The sequence below is a fragment of the Calonectris borealis genome, chromosome 3 (genome assembly GCF_964195595.1).
Source record: "Calonectris borealis chromosome 3, bCalBor7.hap1.2, whole genome shotgun sequence".
NCBI lineage: Eukaryota > Metazoa > Chordata > Aves > Procellariiformes > Procellariidae > Calonectris > Calonectris borealis.
The window spans coordinates 85,156,978-85,173,880 of record NC_134314.1 but is presented as its reverse complement, the minus strand read 5'-3'; the positions used below and the strand labels follow the sequence as shown (position 1 = coordinate 85,173,880).

At 39.4% G+C, this 16,903-nt stretch overlaps 1 protein-coding gene across 1 annotated transcript in view; it reads left to right on the top strand.

Moving 5' to 3' along the window:
* NID1 (nidogen 1) overlaps positions 1–16,536 on the top strand; it is a 46,527-nt gene extending 29,991 nt beyond the window's left edge. The window contains exons 13-20 of the mRNA XM_075146504.1: positions 1,242–1,466; positions 2,121–2,293; positions 4,310–4,436; positions 8,015–8,186; positions 10,189–10,346; positions 11,744–11,867; positions 13,033–13,145; positions 14,693–16,536. Coding sequence (XP_075002605.1) covers positions 1,242–1,466; positions 2,121–2,293; positions 4,310–4,436; positions 8,015–8,186; positions 10,189–10,346; positions 11,744–11,867; positions 13,033–13,145; positions 14,693–14,814 — 1,214 coding nt within the window. The 3' untranslated portion in view covers positions 14,815–16,536. The remainder of the gene's footprint in view (positions 1–1,241; positions 1,467–2,120; positions 2,294–4,309; positions 4,437–8,014; positions 8,187–10,188; positions 10,347–11,743; positions 11,868–13,032; positions 13,146–14,692) is intronic.
* Positions 16,537–16,903: the final 367 nt, after the last annotated feature.

The window sequence follows — 16,903 nt, the reverse complement described above, 5'->3', positions numbered from 1 at the left end:
TATGGGCACATGGGATTAGCTTTTTGCTCGGCCGGGCTGGATCTAGTCTGAGCCACACATAGCTAATGCTGTCCACCAGGCAGTGTAAAAACAAGGAAGGAATAAATGGAAGCGTAATGTTCAAGCCTCTTCAGCAGGCAGTTTGTGGTAAGTATTTCTAACTGTCTGTAGAAATAATTGAGCCCATAATTAGAGCTCTTTCTCTCCCAGTGCACAGAACCCTTTAAGGGTCTCAAGTGTAAGGTAAAACTAAGCCAGATTTTTTTGTCTAGAGAAGGAAAAAGATTATTTTTATTGTATTCTTTTAATTTCATTATGTTGCTTGTCATCTAGAAGGATATATTGATCCAGATGACATTTCCTATTGCATGACAGATAATACCATAAGAAGATGTATATTTTAGTCCAAACTGCTTTGGAAAATTGAAACCAAAAGAACCGAATCCCTGAATCTCCTGATAATCTTGAAAGTTAGTCTTTCCTCTGTAATCTCTACAGTAATACATATGCGTGTGGTGTAGCCATTGTGCATCATATGTTTCTCTACGTATGTAATAGTATTCCCATTTTCTGTATAACCTTACTTATGCACTTTACCAGAGATTGGACAATCTGTCCCCGCAATTCTTTTCTTAGGTCCAAAAGTATCAAATGAGTGCTCAAACTTTATAACCGAACTCTAAAAACCTAATATACGTCAAAGCGATGAGTTGTGTCACTTCCTCGGTTCTATAAAGAGCTCAGCATCTGCCTGATGTGGTTTTCTCTTGTGGCTCTGAAGAGAAACTCGACTTTTAGCATTACTAAAAACCTTTATCCACTCTATGGCCTGGCTAATTAGTCACATTTTAAGGCCCATGGAAAATTGCCAAATGAGTAGACATCGGGTTCTCAAGTCGGACAGAATGTTCTTGTTAATGTGCCTCAAGGAGAAAGTGTTTTCCAGCTTCTGTTTATGACCCTTCAATGTAGGAAGCTGAAGGGGGGCTGTTTGTTCTGTTTTAAACTAGGCAGTGAAAGATAAAATGACACAAGTTTAAGGCAAATGCGTCACATTTACATAGGGCAGACTGTTCCTGAAGGTGCACTGAAGGCATATGCCTTCAAGGTTTGTAACAGTGCTGTGTTCCTCCAGTGGTAAGAATATTGCGTGATAAGTGGTCAGCATACATTAACTGTTAATGGAACACAGTTATTAGTTAAAACAGAAATATTCACTGATCTGTATTTTTTTTTCACAGAAGTTGAAAAAACCAAATGCCAGCGTGAACGAGAAGTAGCTCTTGGAAGCGGAGGCACTTTCTTCCCAAGGGAGATAAGAGTTGGTCACTTCATTCCCCAGTGTGATGAGCATGGGAATTACCTACCCACTCAGTGCCATTCTAGCAGCGGGTATTGTTGGTGCGTTGATAGGGACGGAAATGAGATTGATGGTACCAGAAGCGGCCCAGGAGTTCGACCACCGTGTAAGTGGCTGAAGCACTTGTTTCTTGTGGGTGTTTCTCCACCCAAGTGCACTGTCTCCCAAATGTGGTGCTTAGTCATGCCCCTGAGATACAGTGCTGACTTGGAGCAATGCAGATCTTTGCTGTCCCAGTGATGATATGCCTCGTGCTGCAGCCTTCAGTAACTCCAGCATATGCTTTTCCTTCAGCCAGGGCATCTGGACAACTGTGGTGAGCCTCTGAATAAGAAGATGGTTTTCTAACTTCTTCCCTGCCTTGAAACTGTGAGGGGCCCCTATAGTTTCTGCCCTCTGGGAGCTGTGGCAAAACTGAATGTGTGGTATCTGACTGTTGCCTCAGGAAATGAAGGATGTTCCTTGCTACATCTTCCTCGCTTCAGCTGCAAAAGAAGATAGGCTTTTCTAAACATTTGAAGGAAAGAGCAATTACAGAGCTGAACATGAAAAGACCTATTATGTCAATTGCTCCTTCTCTGTCAGCCAAGGGGAAAAATTCAGAAGCTTTCTGCATCTGATTGTAGTTATTAGTGTCTGCTTATAGGGCTGTTTCCTTCTAAGAAGTCTGACTGCAATTGTGTCTCTGCAAATAACAAGGAGCCTTGTTATGCTGTACAAGCTAATTTTTTCCCCATCTGTTTCCTTCTCTATTAACAAGGTCTGAGCACAGCTGCTCCTCCTGTTGTTATTGGACCCTCTGTTCGACCAGATACAGCACCTCTGCCGCCAGGAACACACTTGCTCTTTGCCCAAAGTGGTAAAATTGAGCATGTTCCGCTAGAGGGAAACAACATGAAGAAAAATGGTGCAAAAGCGCTTTTGCATATTCCAGTAAGTAACCTACTGTACTAAGTCCATGTGTTTTAGAAGACTTGAGACAAAGATGAAAGTAAGAGTGTTTGTCTAGGTAATTTGATAATTTAAGTTCCAAACTCAATTTTTACTCTTGATTAAGATTTCAATATCCCATCACTTTGTCACTGAAAATTCCTGACCTGACTAGTCAAAAAGCCTAAAACTGAGCTATAGAAAAAAATGATTTACCTTTAAAGAATAGCTTATAAGACAAAAAATCTAATATTTGTGATCTCACATGCCTCCAACAGCTCATCATATAAACACTCCTACACACACTTCCAGTGGCTTTCTGACTGGTATAAAAGTCTAGGAGACCTACAAAAGCAGTATGTGGAGAGGCCCTTTTTTTCTCTCTTAATCCCTCAAAGTTTCTTCCTAAGTCTTAAACTCTTCCTGTTTTTCAGTCAATTCTCTGCACTTCTTGGCTACAGATATATAAAGAGTATTTTTTTTTCTTCTTTTTTGCTTTCTTCTCCGTATGCAGGCCCAGTGGGTGGTAAATCTTTTTCCCACACTTCTTACTACTGTCTTTAGATTTTTTTTCCTTGAAAATGAATCCCTGATGCTGAGAACCTATCTTTTCCATCACCTGTGACACACGCCAACTCTTCTCACTTCCAGTTTCACCACATTCATTTGTTTTGCCCGAAGCCTGGGATTTCTGTTTTCATTCCAGTGTTACTGTATTTATAATGGATAGCAATACCAGGTAGCATGCTGGCCTTTTTTTTACATTACTGAGAATATTTAGTAGATCAAATACTAACTAAATTACACAGATTCAGTTCAGTAAATAGTACCACAAACTGTGCTGTGATGTAAGGGCAAAATCAAGCTTTTGTCTCTTGTCTAAAGTGCTGCTGTAATAATGTAAAAATAAAGTAAAATACTATGTGCAAGACGGGGTAGTTAGGCTGGTACAGAGACACGATTCTGAATCCTTGTCAGCTAGTCTCATTATTTACTTGATCTGGCTTAAATTAACTGATTAAAAGTATCTTCAGGAAAGAGCTTGCAAGAGATAAGATGCAACTCTTCATTAAAACTTGCCATTAAAATGAAACTTTCAGTCTCTGCTAACAGCATTGTCTCTGTTCGTGCTGTCTCAGTGTTGTGTATTTGCGAAATGACAGTGTTTAGCAGCGTAGAGGTGTTCAGATTGTTTTGCAGTCTACAGCATTAATGTATGCTGATGAATAAGTGCATCCGTTTTAATGCATGGTTTTGGACCATCTTTCTAGGAAGCTGCAAGTTACAAAAGCAGTAAAGGCAATAGACGTGGGAATCCGTGTGAAATTACTGTTTTACTGTGAGAGTCTTTCATTTGCCTGGAGGAAAGGGTTTCAACTCTGAACTCAAACTCTATTCCTATCTTCTTCTGCCTGGAAAATTGCATATATATGTTCCTTGTCCCTGAGCGTATTCTTTCCAGCAGAATGATTTATGGCATATATGTTTAAGCTATTTTTTATTTTAAAAACTTACTTTGCTAGAACATTTTTGAGTCAAATGATGCTACGTAGGTAATACTGGTGAAATGCAGCCATCATGCATGGGTTGATGAATTTGCAGAATACAAGTCAGATTTGGTAGAAGTCGTTATTCCTCCTTGAAGGGAAAGAATGAGAGAAAAAAAGCACATGAGGAATAACACAGTAAAATAACAACATGAACTTTCTTTAAATGGATATACAGGTGAAGTTGTAGAAGTGACCAACTGCTCAGTACTAATATCTACAATACTTCTTTGAAATAAGGTAATTGTAAATGGTGTCTGCTAGTTAAAAGGGACTCATAATTGAAAGTATTTTTGTATTGTATTCTACAATGACTGCCACCGAATCGTTTTCTCTGCCTATCCTCCCCACCTCCCACCTCTCCTCAAGAATTTCTTTTTTCAGGCTTAGAGACTTAGATCCATAAGCTAGTGCTGCTGGCAAATAATTGTTGTTTAGCATAAGCTGATTTAATTTGCTTGTTGACCAACAGGACAAAGTTGTTATTGGAGTTGCTTATGATTGCACGGACAAGATGGTTTATTGGACAGACATCAGTGGCCCTTCAATCAGCAGGGCTAGCCTGCATGGTGGGGAGCCAACAACCATCATCAAAACAGGTAACAGCACAAAATTCTTCCTCTTGCTACTCCCTAGGAATGGCATTAGAGACTTGAATTTAGTAATATATACTTCCCAGGTGTTGCCTGAGCTATAGCATTACAAGTTACTGTTATTTGGATAAACAATAACCAAAAGTCTGGATAACATAAAATGAAAAAAGATCTGTTCCCTATGCAATAGCCCTTCACTGCCTTTCCACTGCTAAGGTAGGCAAGAAGTCGGTTCTCTTTAAATAAACTAAGTTTAAGGCCAGAACTGGGAGCAGCATGTCAGTGAGATGTTTCTGTCCTTACTTGCAGTTGCAGGATAGTGTATCTGCCTAACGATTGAGTGTCACGGGGGACGTTTTAATTGAAGGTTGAGGGATTTGAAAAATGAATCAAGCTTCTGTGGTGGTTTTAAAGCATATCTCAAGGCACTAATGGGTGCAGGGTTTAGAGCCTCATAGTCTGGGCTTTGGACAGTGTCTCAGCTCCTCACAGAAATGTTCAGAAGATTTCTGTACCCAATTACAGTCCTAGACTGTGCTTATATTCTTGCTGTGTTTAACAAAGAAAAAAAAAACCAACAACCCTCCTTTTGGATGCTTTGTCACTTCTGGGGAGGAATCTTGAGGTAGGCTTGAGGCCTTTACTGCTCTATACCTGGATGGTGGAATCCACTAGGGATGGCTTAAGGCCATCCCTAACCATTCCAGCAGTTATGGAGCTTCATATTTCTGTACAACTTGATGGCTGAGATATTTGTAAGACTTCCTTCTCATCCCAGAATATTTAATCTGAAAGGGACTCTAACCTGTAGTGCAAGCATGTGCCTGTACAACTACAAATTCTGTGGGAAGAGGATTTCTGATTTCCACTATCAAAGTATTTTCTTAGATTCTGCACTTTAAAAAGTGAGGGAAATTACTATTGCTAAAAAATTTATATGGATATGAATGAGTCTGTCTAATGAGAGTGTGTGTGCATGCATTAAAAATCTTGCAGTGTATAAAATATTTTAAAAATATTTGTGAAGGCTTTCAAATTTTAGGTAATTCAAGATGCTTCAATGCCACATGGAAACCTCATGGTTTTTATCTGCTACAAAAAACATCGTGTGTGTGTAAAGACATCTCATGATTTCTGTTGTCTTGTTGTTTGCATAGGAAGTGAATGCCATTCCTGAAGAGATGTTGAGTGATGTTGCAGTCTACTTTCTGTATGTTAACTGACTCTTCCATAGGGAGTCAGAACAAAATAAGGTTGAATATTCAGTGTTTGAATGGATGTCTTCTATGCTAGCTGAAACTGAAACTTTAAAATTTCAGGAAACAGGAAAATGCCTCCCTTTCAGAAGACTAATGAGAATTCTTTGTTTTGTTTTGATCTTTGCCTTTTTCCTCCTGTGAGCTGCAGCTGCTTTCTTCTGTTCACATGTATTTTTGTGGAATGCACTTTTTTTTTGTTTGTTAAAGCTCTTGTCATCCAAGTTGTGTTGCTTTGCAGAAACATATTTTATTGTGGAGCCCCATCCAGTTCTCATCTATCCCTGCAGCTGTATAGCCTGTGGAGGCTTTCTGAGCTCTGCAGCTGGGGAGGCAGGTTGGGAAGAAGAGCTTTCCTCTTTGTTGTATGTGCTTAAGTCATATCAGCCATACACGTCTGTACAAGCCTGTCCCCAGGGACAGAGACAGAGCCTGTGACTGTATTGGGCCTGATGACAACATAGCAGGAACGCGTTTGTGCCCCTGGAAAGACTGGTGATACATGAAGCCTACATATTCCCTTACCCCTCCATGGGGGATAGTTTTTTCTGGCTCATTGTCAACCAGACAGGAAAGATATTTACTTTAGACTTCTTTAAATCTCCTGGCATATAGCTGAAGCAAGGAAACTGGTCAGGGAGTAGAGGTTCCTGGGAATCAGTGGCAGCAGATCTTTTGCCTGCTACCTTCTTCTCTTTCCTAAAAGAGGCTGGGAGCTTCTCCACCACCATTTAGTCAATGATTTTCTGATCCCAGAGACTGTCTGGGAATTGTCACCACCATCACCTCAAAATGAGGCCGCCCTCAGCAGCCTCTGCCATTAGCAAGAAAAGAAGTAGGAACGTTTGAGGGTCTGAAGTATATGTGAGGTGGTTTCTTGCAGATGACAGGTTTAGCTCCACAGAGGCACTTGGAGAAATACAAGTAGTAATGTCAAGTTAGTGTAACTCAGTTAAAGTATGCCCAAATACCCTTGGGAGGAGTGAAGAGAGAACTGATTCACATTTACTTTCTTGGCCCCCCCCGCCATGTATGAGTTGTGAGTCAGTAGCAGTGAGATCTGTCTTATTTGTTCTTTTCTGCCTCTTCAGAAATGAACATACATCCAAAATGTTGTGTCCAGGTTAAGTGTAGTAAGTGTAACCCACCTATATGAGAAAGCAGAGGCTGTTTAGGCTATTCTGCAACTATTATTCACAGCAAAGTCACAGTGGCAAATTTTAGACAGCTCTATCCAGTGCTCTGGACCAAATGCCTTTTCTCCAGAAACGTTGTTTGTGTCACATACTGTTTGTTTAATGGCTGTCAGTAAATAAACTTGAGAATGAATAGAAGGCTTAACAGGCCACATTCTGTCATTCTTGGACATTCACACGAAAGGTGCATTTGAAAGGTATTTTTTTTCGACAACTGGCTGGTATGAAGGGTCACTTCACCTCTTTTTGGGAGTGACCATGTCCAATTCTTTCTATTTCTTTTAGAACTGAAATTGGACTAAAATTGATTTGTACCTGTCTTCGGCTTCATTACATCCCACACAGCCTGCCTGCTCTTTTTCAATGGATGTATGAACCTTGAAAAGATTAGAGCAGCTTTTCGCAGTGGCTGAATTAAACCTTGGGGTGCTATATAGTTATTCTGCATCCTTCATCTGAGTTAGAAATTACTAATGCTAAAGCAGTAAGGTCATTATCTGCTATTTCCTGTTGCTTTTGGAACAACTAACTGTCCAAGAAAAACTGTGCACATACAGTACTAAAACATGTTCCAAGAAGGATTGCTCTGCAAAAACAAAGAACTAGATCTAAATTCCATCAGTTAGTTAATATAATTATTTCTAGTGCTTTGGAGCTTGATTATCTTTAAGTATTCCATTGGCTAAATTTAGCATAAATCCAGTTTTCGGAGGGGTGCCACATATGCTGCTACCAGAGAAGGGGGAATATTAGGGATTATAAAATCCATTCTAGATCCTCGCCTGCTAAGGAGGGTAGAATAACATTCTGATAATCTCTATTGTTTATTTCTCTGATATCAACTCTTTTTCCGTGTCCACCCCACGAGGCAATTTTATATGCAGATTTGGGATGCATGATGAGTCGGTTCCTAAATTTATTATTCAATGTATTTGTGAAAGTTCTGTATATTTAAACTTCATAAGGCAAAATGCGTATTCCTCTTCTAACTGACATGAAGTAGCTTTTGTTGGACCACAGCCAGAAAACTGAAAGAAAACTTAGTTAAGAGTTGAGAATGCTTTTGAGGCTGACATTGTGTATTGGGAATAAATATCATGTCTAGCCACGTTTTTCCTCTGTTCTCTTGCAGACTTGGGAAGCCCTGAAGGGATAGCTGTAGATCATCTAGGTCGCAACATCTTCTGGACTGACTCTCAACTGGATAGAATAGAAGTGGCTAGGCTGGATGGTCGCCAGCGTCGCATCCTTTTTGACACTGGCCTGGTGAACCCCAGAGCAATTGTTGCAGATCCTATGAGAGGGTATGGATATGTTGTCAAGATATATGTACAAAGCTTGCTTTTTATTTATTTATTTAACATGAGCATATACTCTGCGTCCATGTTTTCAGGCTATCTGTAGACGATAATAGGATTATCTTTTCCTAAAACAACTAACAAACCAAAATGGAACAACCTAGTTGTGTCCTGTGTCTGAGTGGTATACTGGAAATAAAACTTCTTCTAAAATGCCCACTAGGTAATACCATGGCACTTTGAGAGGTTTGTCAAATACTTGTTTGTACCTTGCTTTCAGTACATTGTTTGCAGGATGACAAGAGTTCCACTTACCTAAAAAAATATTTTTTTGCAAAATTACTGGGCTAAAATATTAGATTAAGCAATTTGATATTTTCATTTCCATCATGACAGCCCTTCTTCCTGTACAATGTTCCTTCTTTGAAAACTCCCATGGTGTCTCTTCTGTCACCATTTTCGCTTCTGTCATTCAGATGCCTGAGAAGGTCCTATTAGGCTTGTGTTTGAAAATGCAGATAACTACATACTTTTAAAATCAAGCCTGTAAGCTGCAGTCACACAAATAGCCAAGCGGAGTGTCAGTAGGAAAGTGTAAATGTTTTCAAGTTATGGTTCCAGCCTGCAAAAGTGGAAGTATATACATACTTTTATGTGTCTTTGATCTGTTGACATTTTTTCCCCCTGAGTATTGGAAGAAATACAGGGAAAATTAAAACTACTACAGAGCCTATGGTAGTACTGCATGTCTGTTTGTTAATGTCTGAACTTGCCTGCTATTGTCCTGGCGCAACTTTCTGTAGCGTGGCCGCTGCTGTGAAGAGTCATTTCAGTCAAAATACTCAGAAGCACAGAAGCAAAGAGTTTTTCTTTTCAGTCTTGAATTGCTGGGAAGTTCTACTAAGTGATTGCTTAATTGATATAATAGGCATTTGGAATGCTCTTAGGTGAGAATTCGTTTATGAACAAAAGTACTATACGCTCAGGGAGAGTTTTTTGGAAGATGTATCCTCATTCCAGATGTTTGCAAACAAGGTTTGTAGTGAGAAAAGAATGCATGTGATCCATGAAAATTTGAGTGATAAAAAACTAAATGAAAAAGTAATGGTATTGACTTCTCTCATTCCTTTAACCTAAAATAAACTTTTACATAATAGTCACATAATAGCGGGGTGAAAACATCTGTGGATGTACATTAAGTGACAGCATAATAAGGAAAAACGAATGTACTTCATGCTGCGAGAGAAGGGGAGAGGCACAAGTATAATCAGACTGAGGAGAGACCTCCGTTCCGTGCAGAACCCCACTGATGCAGTAGGGTTCGGGGTTCAGCTCAAGCAGCACAGACTGTCTCCCAGTAGATTTCGTGTGTGTGTTTGTGTGTGGTTTAAGGAATAAACAACAAAGGTGCCGGCATTGAGGGGCCAAGTAAATTCTCAGCCACAGAAAGTGCATCCAACTCAAAAAACACCACTAACAAATGGCCACTAATAATAAAGCATCAGTGAATTAATGGCCCTCTTCGGGATTCTCCCCTGACTATAAACTACTTTGATCAATATTGTTGCTTGCTTGGTGCACTGAAAAGAAAAATGTAATTTTGAATGAGTCCCACAAATGTATGCCATATGCTCCTGCTGCTTAGCCAGAGCAGGCATGATGGGTGGTGGGGAGGAGAACTCTAGACGTACATTTTGAATGGTCCTCAGAACTGTTGAAATAGAGGTCTTTTTGCCTGGCATCTTGCACATAACCTAAACAATGTAGGAAAGCATTTCTTTTCGAGTGTGTGCTTGCTCTTTTTGTTTTTTAATGGAACTATAACATTTGCTACATCTTTACTATACTTCTGTTACTTCTATATCCAAGTGCAATGTGGTCCTTCTTACTTATTTAAATGATTTGGGGTGTGTGCGTGTTAGTTTTGTGTCCTTAGCGTTTTCGTTAATTATCACAGTCTTTTGAGATCAGTCACTGTCTTAATTCTTGCCTTTTTCTTCCTCTTAAGAAACTTGTACTGGACTGACTGGAACAGAGAAGCTCCTAAAATTGAAACCTCATACATGGATGGCACAAACAGAAGAATCCTTGTTAAAGATGATCTTGGGTTACCAAATGGGCTGACATTTGATCCTTATTCCTCAATGCTGTGCTGGGTAGATGCAGGTAAAGAGGTGCTAAAATCAATCTTCATAATAGCAGTACAATAACTATGTCCAATCCTGAAATGATGCACAGCCAGCTAATGTTTATAGCTCTTTGGGCTGCATCTTAGACTTCATACCTTTCTTTTTGGTTTTAATAATCTCTCACTTTCTTTGTTGTTACTACCACTGTAGCATTCACATGAGACTGTGGCGCAAGCTGAAAGATTTCAGTTCTGATCAGAAAACTTTCTTGGAATGCGACAGGTTTATATCTGTGTGTCTTGTATGTGGCTATATCTTTAGGTAGTGCTTAGGCCTTTGTAGAAGAAGTTGCTAGTTTAAGACTGATTCATCTAATCTGGCCCTACAGAATATCATTCTTTCACTATTGTTCTAAGACCCATAACCTCTCTTTAGGTAAAGTCTGGCTTGTATTTGACTGAAGCAAGTCTTGAAAAAGCAATTCATACTAGATTTAAAGATCAAGAGATGAAGGTTCTGCCACTGATCCATTGCTCGTTTTGTGCCAGTGCCTTACCAGTAAAAAAAAAAGTGTGCTTTTAATTCTCATTTGAACTTTTTTTTTTTTTTTTTTTGCATCTTGCTCTCTTTCTCACTGTAGACTTTGCCAGAGATCTCCTCCTGTGGAGGTGCTTTTACACTTCAAGTCACCTTTCAAGTTTTTGATAAACTAAAAAGATCAAGCTCTCTTTTTTACTGTAAGGCACTTTTCTCCAGCCTTCAAATATATCTCCTTGTGCTATCTTTCTTTTCTTTTTCACTCTTCCTCTCTTGTTCTTGCATTTGTCTCTTTTCCTTTTTCCATAATTTTGGAACCCACTACTTTAAAGAAACCCATAGGTGTTTACATTCACTAGCAGTGTTCCCAACGTGTGTAGTAGCTTTACAGCTAGACCTTTTTACACCCTGTTTGCATCTACAAGTTAGATGTTCTTCCTGTAGTCTTGCCTTCATGGCCCAACCCAGCAAGGATTTTGGGAACATGGTCACCAAACTAACCTTGCAAAAATGCCTTCCAGCAGAGGTGGAACTCGTTAGTGGTTGAAGTATCCCTCCAGAATGGAGGAGACCTTCTGTCAGCTTCCACCCTAGCCTGAGGATGCTGGTGTCTGTACCAGGAGTCTCAGCTTGTGAGCAATGGCCATGGCTGCACTGGACATCTGTGTTCCTCTAAGTTAGGTGGTGTGCGGATTAACATTAGCACCAAAGTACTTTCCCATCCAATCTTTGGCACGCGCAGAGATGTGGCATGGGGAAAGCTTTGGCTAAGCAGCATACTGAAAGACTTCCAGGAAGTTTTACTCTGTTCGTGCTTGCATGCTTACGCTTGTCCTTTATCCCTCATGAGAGCTTTCTTGCTCTGGTTCAAAGGCTTAATTGTTTCACGACACCCAGGTACCAAGAGGCTGGAATGCATGAACCCTAATCAGCTTGGTCGACGAAAGATTGTTGAAGGAATTCAGTATCCTTTTAGTGTTACAAGCTATGGGAAGAATTTATACTACACAGACTGGAGAAGGTATGTTATCTGCTAAAGAAATTATGGAGTGCTTTAATTTGTTCTTTTCCGTGGTAGGAACTGAAGTATATACTGCATTTCTCATGTCTGACCTCTCACACATTCCTGTTTTTTTGCTTTCCTGGCAAATTCTAGCTGATGCAGGGTGGAGTGGATCTGTAGAGTTGACCTATTGATGTTGCCAGTTAACTGAGTTTTTGTTTTCAGCATAGTGATTTGTCCTCTAAGAAAATGCTTTTAACACTAAACATTTTTGGGAAAGGAGTGGGAGCTAACATGTTTCCCTTATGGCTGTACTTGCTGCATTGTAGAGGGCAGAAATTAGTCACTCAAGGCTTTCTATGCCTTATATTATCTGAATGTTCAAGCAGAAATAAGAAAAAAACATTTTTAGTGATTAGATGACACTTTCTTTCTTGCAAATGATCTAAAACATTGATGTATGATCAAGACTTGAGAGTTTACTATATTTTCCAGAAAAAAATCCAGTCCATGCATTTTTAAATATTTATTTTTCCTTGAGGCAGATGGGTGTGCGGGCTCTATCTGCAAACTCTTACACAAATAACTCCATCAATTGCAGCAGGAAGAGCTATTAATATGTGTAAGGATTGCCAAGCTAGAACCTAACAGCTGGGAAGTGCTATTCTAGAATAGGCTTCTATAGGTGGGAAACAGTGTGTTACAGGTCTGTCATTTGACTGCCCTTTTATTTTTAGGGAAAAAAAATTGCTTATGACTAGCTATATTCCTTCCGGATATCAGGCTCCACCTGAAACACAACATTGTCCATAATCATTATGCATAATAGCTGCAATGTCAGCTATACCAGAGAAAACGTCAAAGGGGCAGAATATGGAGAATGTGTCAAAACTACTAATAGATGTGTCCCTGTAGAGGGACATTGTCCTGTATTGGAAGTATCTTCAAAATTAGTGAGGTGGCTCCCTGCTAAATTTCTTAGCTGCCTAGAATGAGGGTTATGACATGTTTGCGTTGCCCAGGAAAGATGAGGTCTTGGATGATTTTGCTTCTGGCATCGCTTCCTAATTGTAAAAAAGAAGCAACTTCAGTTTTCTTCCCTTTTGTTTGCTTGTTTTATTTTGTTTTCCCCTGTACTTCCACCTTCATCTCACTTCCGTATATTCTCTTCTGCATACGACAGGGATGCTGTTGTAGCAGTGGATCGCACGATTTCTGTAGAAAATGATAACTTCCAGCCTCACAAGCGCTCCCGTCTCTATGGAATCACTACAGCCTTTGCTCAGTGCCCAGGAGGTAATCCAGATGATCCTCAAGTTTTTACAGCTGTGCAACAGTTGTGCGACACCTTAGCATATAAATGAACTTAGTAGCAGCTCCCATTGACAGGCTGCCAACTGATCTAGGTAGTTAGTGAAGAACAGGTTATTGATTAGATTTCCATTTACTGAGAAATTAAAAGCCACCTAATTTTTTTTTTTTTTGGTAAAAGCAGTTGTTGTGGTTGCCATATGAAACCAGAATAGGGCGGGAAGAAGGGGCCTGTTCTATCCTTTATGAAAGGACAAGTGTATGATCAAGATGAGGATCTGACATGGCAAAAGCTGCTATGTTGTCATCATCTAAATTGAATGCTATATTCACGGCTAGGGCCTTACTTATTTTTAAGTTTAAGCTACAGAAATATCATGGTCTTCCAGGAGTCCTTAATGAGATCCAGTGTTTTTAAAAAGGGAACGTTCAGGAAACAGCAGGTGATAGAGTGGGAGGGCTAGTCTTTCTGCTCTGTTGAATGTTAAGTTTTTCACATATGTTATTGAAAAGTCCCTTGTGAAGCTTAGAAGAGAGGAAGTTGATACCCTTGAAATAACAATTTGTTCTTTGGGAAACAATATCACTGTTCAGTTATGTTGTTCTTAGCAAATCACAGTTAGGAGAAGAGTTCACTTTTTATTATTACAACGTGGCTGGAATTATAGGAGTTGTAGTGGTTTTACTTTAGGCCTAAAAAACCCGTAAGATAGTTTCTCTTCAAATTATTCAATATATATAGTAAAAAAACATAATTTAATTGAAAGCTTGATTCAGAGCTTAAAAAAATGCATATAAATGTCATAATTAAGAATTCAGTTATGTTGTTATTACTTTGTTATGTTGTTTTTAATTCACAGTTCCATTGTGGTAGGCAGTGTAGAATCAAACAACATTTTGTCCTCTGAGTAAATGCTTATGTTTATAATATTCAGAATGTTGGTATCATTTCTTTCTCATCATATGTCTATTTCAAGTGTTTTTTTTTTTTCTTGGGCGGATGCCTTTCCCCTCAGATCCACTGCTTCTGGTGCTGTATTCTCTTTCATTTTATCCTTCAAATTAACGTACTCCTCCCCATTCACCTCATTTTTTTGTTTTCGTGGCTCATTCCTCCATGTTTTTGTAGTGGTTGGTATCCAGTGATGATGTCCTGTAGCATTTTGGACTTTGTCCCCATGTGTTGCACTTTCTGTATTTCCTCACTCACTGTCTCTTTATTCCAATGTCTGTGACTACTTGGCCAATTTATGAAGGGTATTTCAGGAACAGTCCAGTTTTTTCATGTTGCCTCTCCCGCTCTGTCCCAATATCTTGATCTTTCTTTGAGGTGAATATCAGAAGCTGACACAAGGGACATGATGACTCTCATCTCCCCAAAGCATAGTTTTGCTTCACTCTCAATCTCGTTATGGCTTGTTTCTCTAGGGTAGTCATGAAATCTGCACTTCTTTTGTATGTATGTATTTTGGATTTTATTGTGGTTTTGCTTTTGTTTTTCTTTAACATTTTACATCTCTGTTCTTTTCCAGGACATAACTACTGTACAGTGAATAATGGTGGTTGTACTCACCTCTGCTTGGCTACCCCAGGAGGCCGTTCTTGCCGCTGCCCTGACAACACAGTTGGAGTGGATTGTATAGAAAGAAACTGAGCGTTAAAATAAGCTTTAGAGCAGCAGACACCTTTTGCAAATGTGCTATAAACAATTCACTCCTATCAACACAATCAGGCCCCAAAGATAAGCGATCCGTGCTGCTGACAGCAAGCCACAATGCGCATATGCAGACACACACACACAGAGGCAATGACTGTTTTGTAGCAGTTAGGCAAGACAGAGCTGCCCAGGTTGGGTCCAACTGCATCTTATTCCTTGTAATATTATCTCTTTGCTTTTAAAGGTGAATGTGGAGGCCTTAGTTGCACCTAAGTGCGGGGCTAGGAGGAAGTGTCTCTTGGCAAAATTAAAGTAACAAATACTGAACAGAGTAAAGAGGATGGCATGACTCAAATCCTGAGACGGGGTTGTACCTCGGAGCATGCAGCAGTTATCTGCATAGTGGCATGCTCAGCCCATCATATATGTGGCTGGGCCATGTCTCTAGCCGAGAAGCAACCAGGGGATCCCAAGGATGAATAGATGTGGGTGGGAACACCGAGTAATACCACAGATTTAATGCCTAACTGCATTCCTTCCCACTACCAGTCCTTCCACTTCCAAAACTTGAACCTCAACTTTTGACTCTTGTATTATGGAAATACTTTATCCATGTGCTGTGAGGGTAATTCTCACCCTGGCTCATGTGATCCTTTCCCACAGCATGTGATTGTTCATAGATAATCAGCACAGCTTAGTGGATCTATTTGAAGTTTTTGTTGGATTTTGAGAGATTTATTTTTCTTCTGTCTGAGGTGGATTCCCAAGTAGTTTCCTAAATTCCACTAAACAAACTTTAGATATAGATCTCAATTGCTGATAGTTCATCAAAGAATGGATGTTGATTCATTTGAAGGTGTTTGGTTTTAAGGAAAGACACAGTCACATTTGTTTCCTGAGAGCTTTTAAAATAATATTTCTATGTTTGATTCTGTAAGCCTGAAAGTAGTCTTTGAATCCTATCCTAGCCAACTTTCTTCTTTAGCAAACCATGCCATGCCTTTTCTTAGACCATGAGAAACCATGGCAGTTCAAAATCTGATTTCCAGAAAGGTCACCTTTGACTTGGTGCTTAAAAGAAAAAAGATGGTGATGCCCAATTTGTGTGCCAATGTACAGTAACAGCAAAAAGGCGTGCTGAAAATCAGAGCAGTAAGTTTGGAGTGGGGAGGGAAAATCAAAATGCATATTCTTATGTCAAATTAGCAGTACAAATCTGGGGGTGAAGTTTGGCTTCCACACTGTGTGTTGGGAAGGCAGCTTACCTGCAAGCCAACCTGCAGCAGCAGAAAAAAACAGGGCTTGCGAGCCTTCTGCCAGAACACATCTCACAATGTCATGATCAAAGCAGTAAGCTAACATCCCCATTTCCTCCCTCCCTCTTCAGACACTACAGTAACAGTTTTAAACAGAGCCAATTCTGAGTCTTAAATGTGTGACCCCTCTTCCTCTTTAACTGTATATTTATCATAAAATAACAAACCATATAAACATTTTAAAGATTTTTTTATAACTTTTTATAACTTTTAATTCATTTTATTCATACACTTAATCAGGTATGTCTTACTGTAAATATCAAAAATGTGTTGAAATGAAGGTGCTTGATAACTCTTTCTCCAGAATTATTCACGTATCTGGTGAAATATTAAAGTTTACACTCTGTACAGGTATCTACAGTACCGTTAATAAAATTTTTTTGTTTTTATTTTCTATAAAAAAAAGAGTCATGCCTGCAGAAGGAAGTGATATGTGGTGTCTCAAATCTCTTTTCCTGTTGAGTTCTGGGTTTTCTCTAGCTCTCATATCTAGTGATGATACTTCTCTTCTAAGATGCAACACTATAGGGGGAAAAACTGTTGTTGGGGCTTTTTGTATTTTGAAACCAGTAGGATACTTTTATTCAAAACAAATATGGGAGGGCACTTAAAGAACCTACAGCGTCCTCTGGTTTGACACAGACTTTTTACTGGTTGTTAACTCTTGTTTAACTTTGCCAAGTAAGCATAACTCAGTTATACCATACTTCAGACTTCTGTGTTAGTGGAAATACAGGGCAAGGACTAGATTAAATGGGGGACAGAATTTA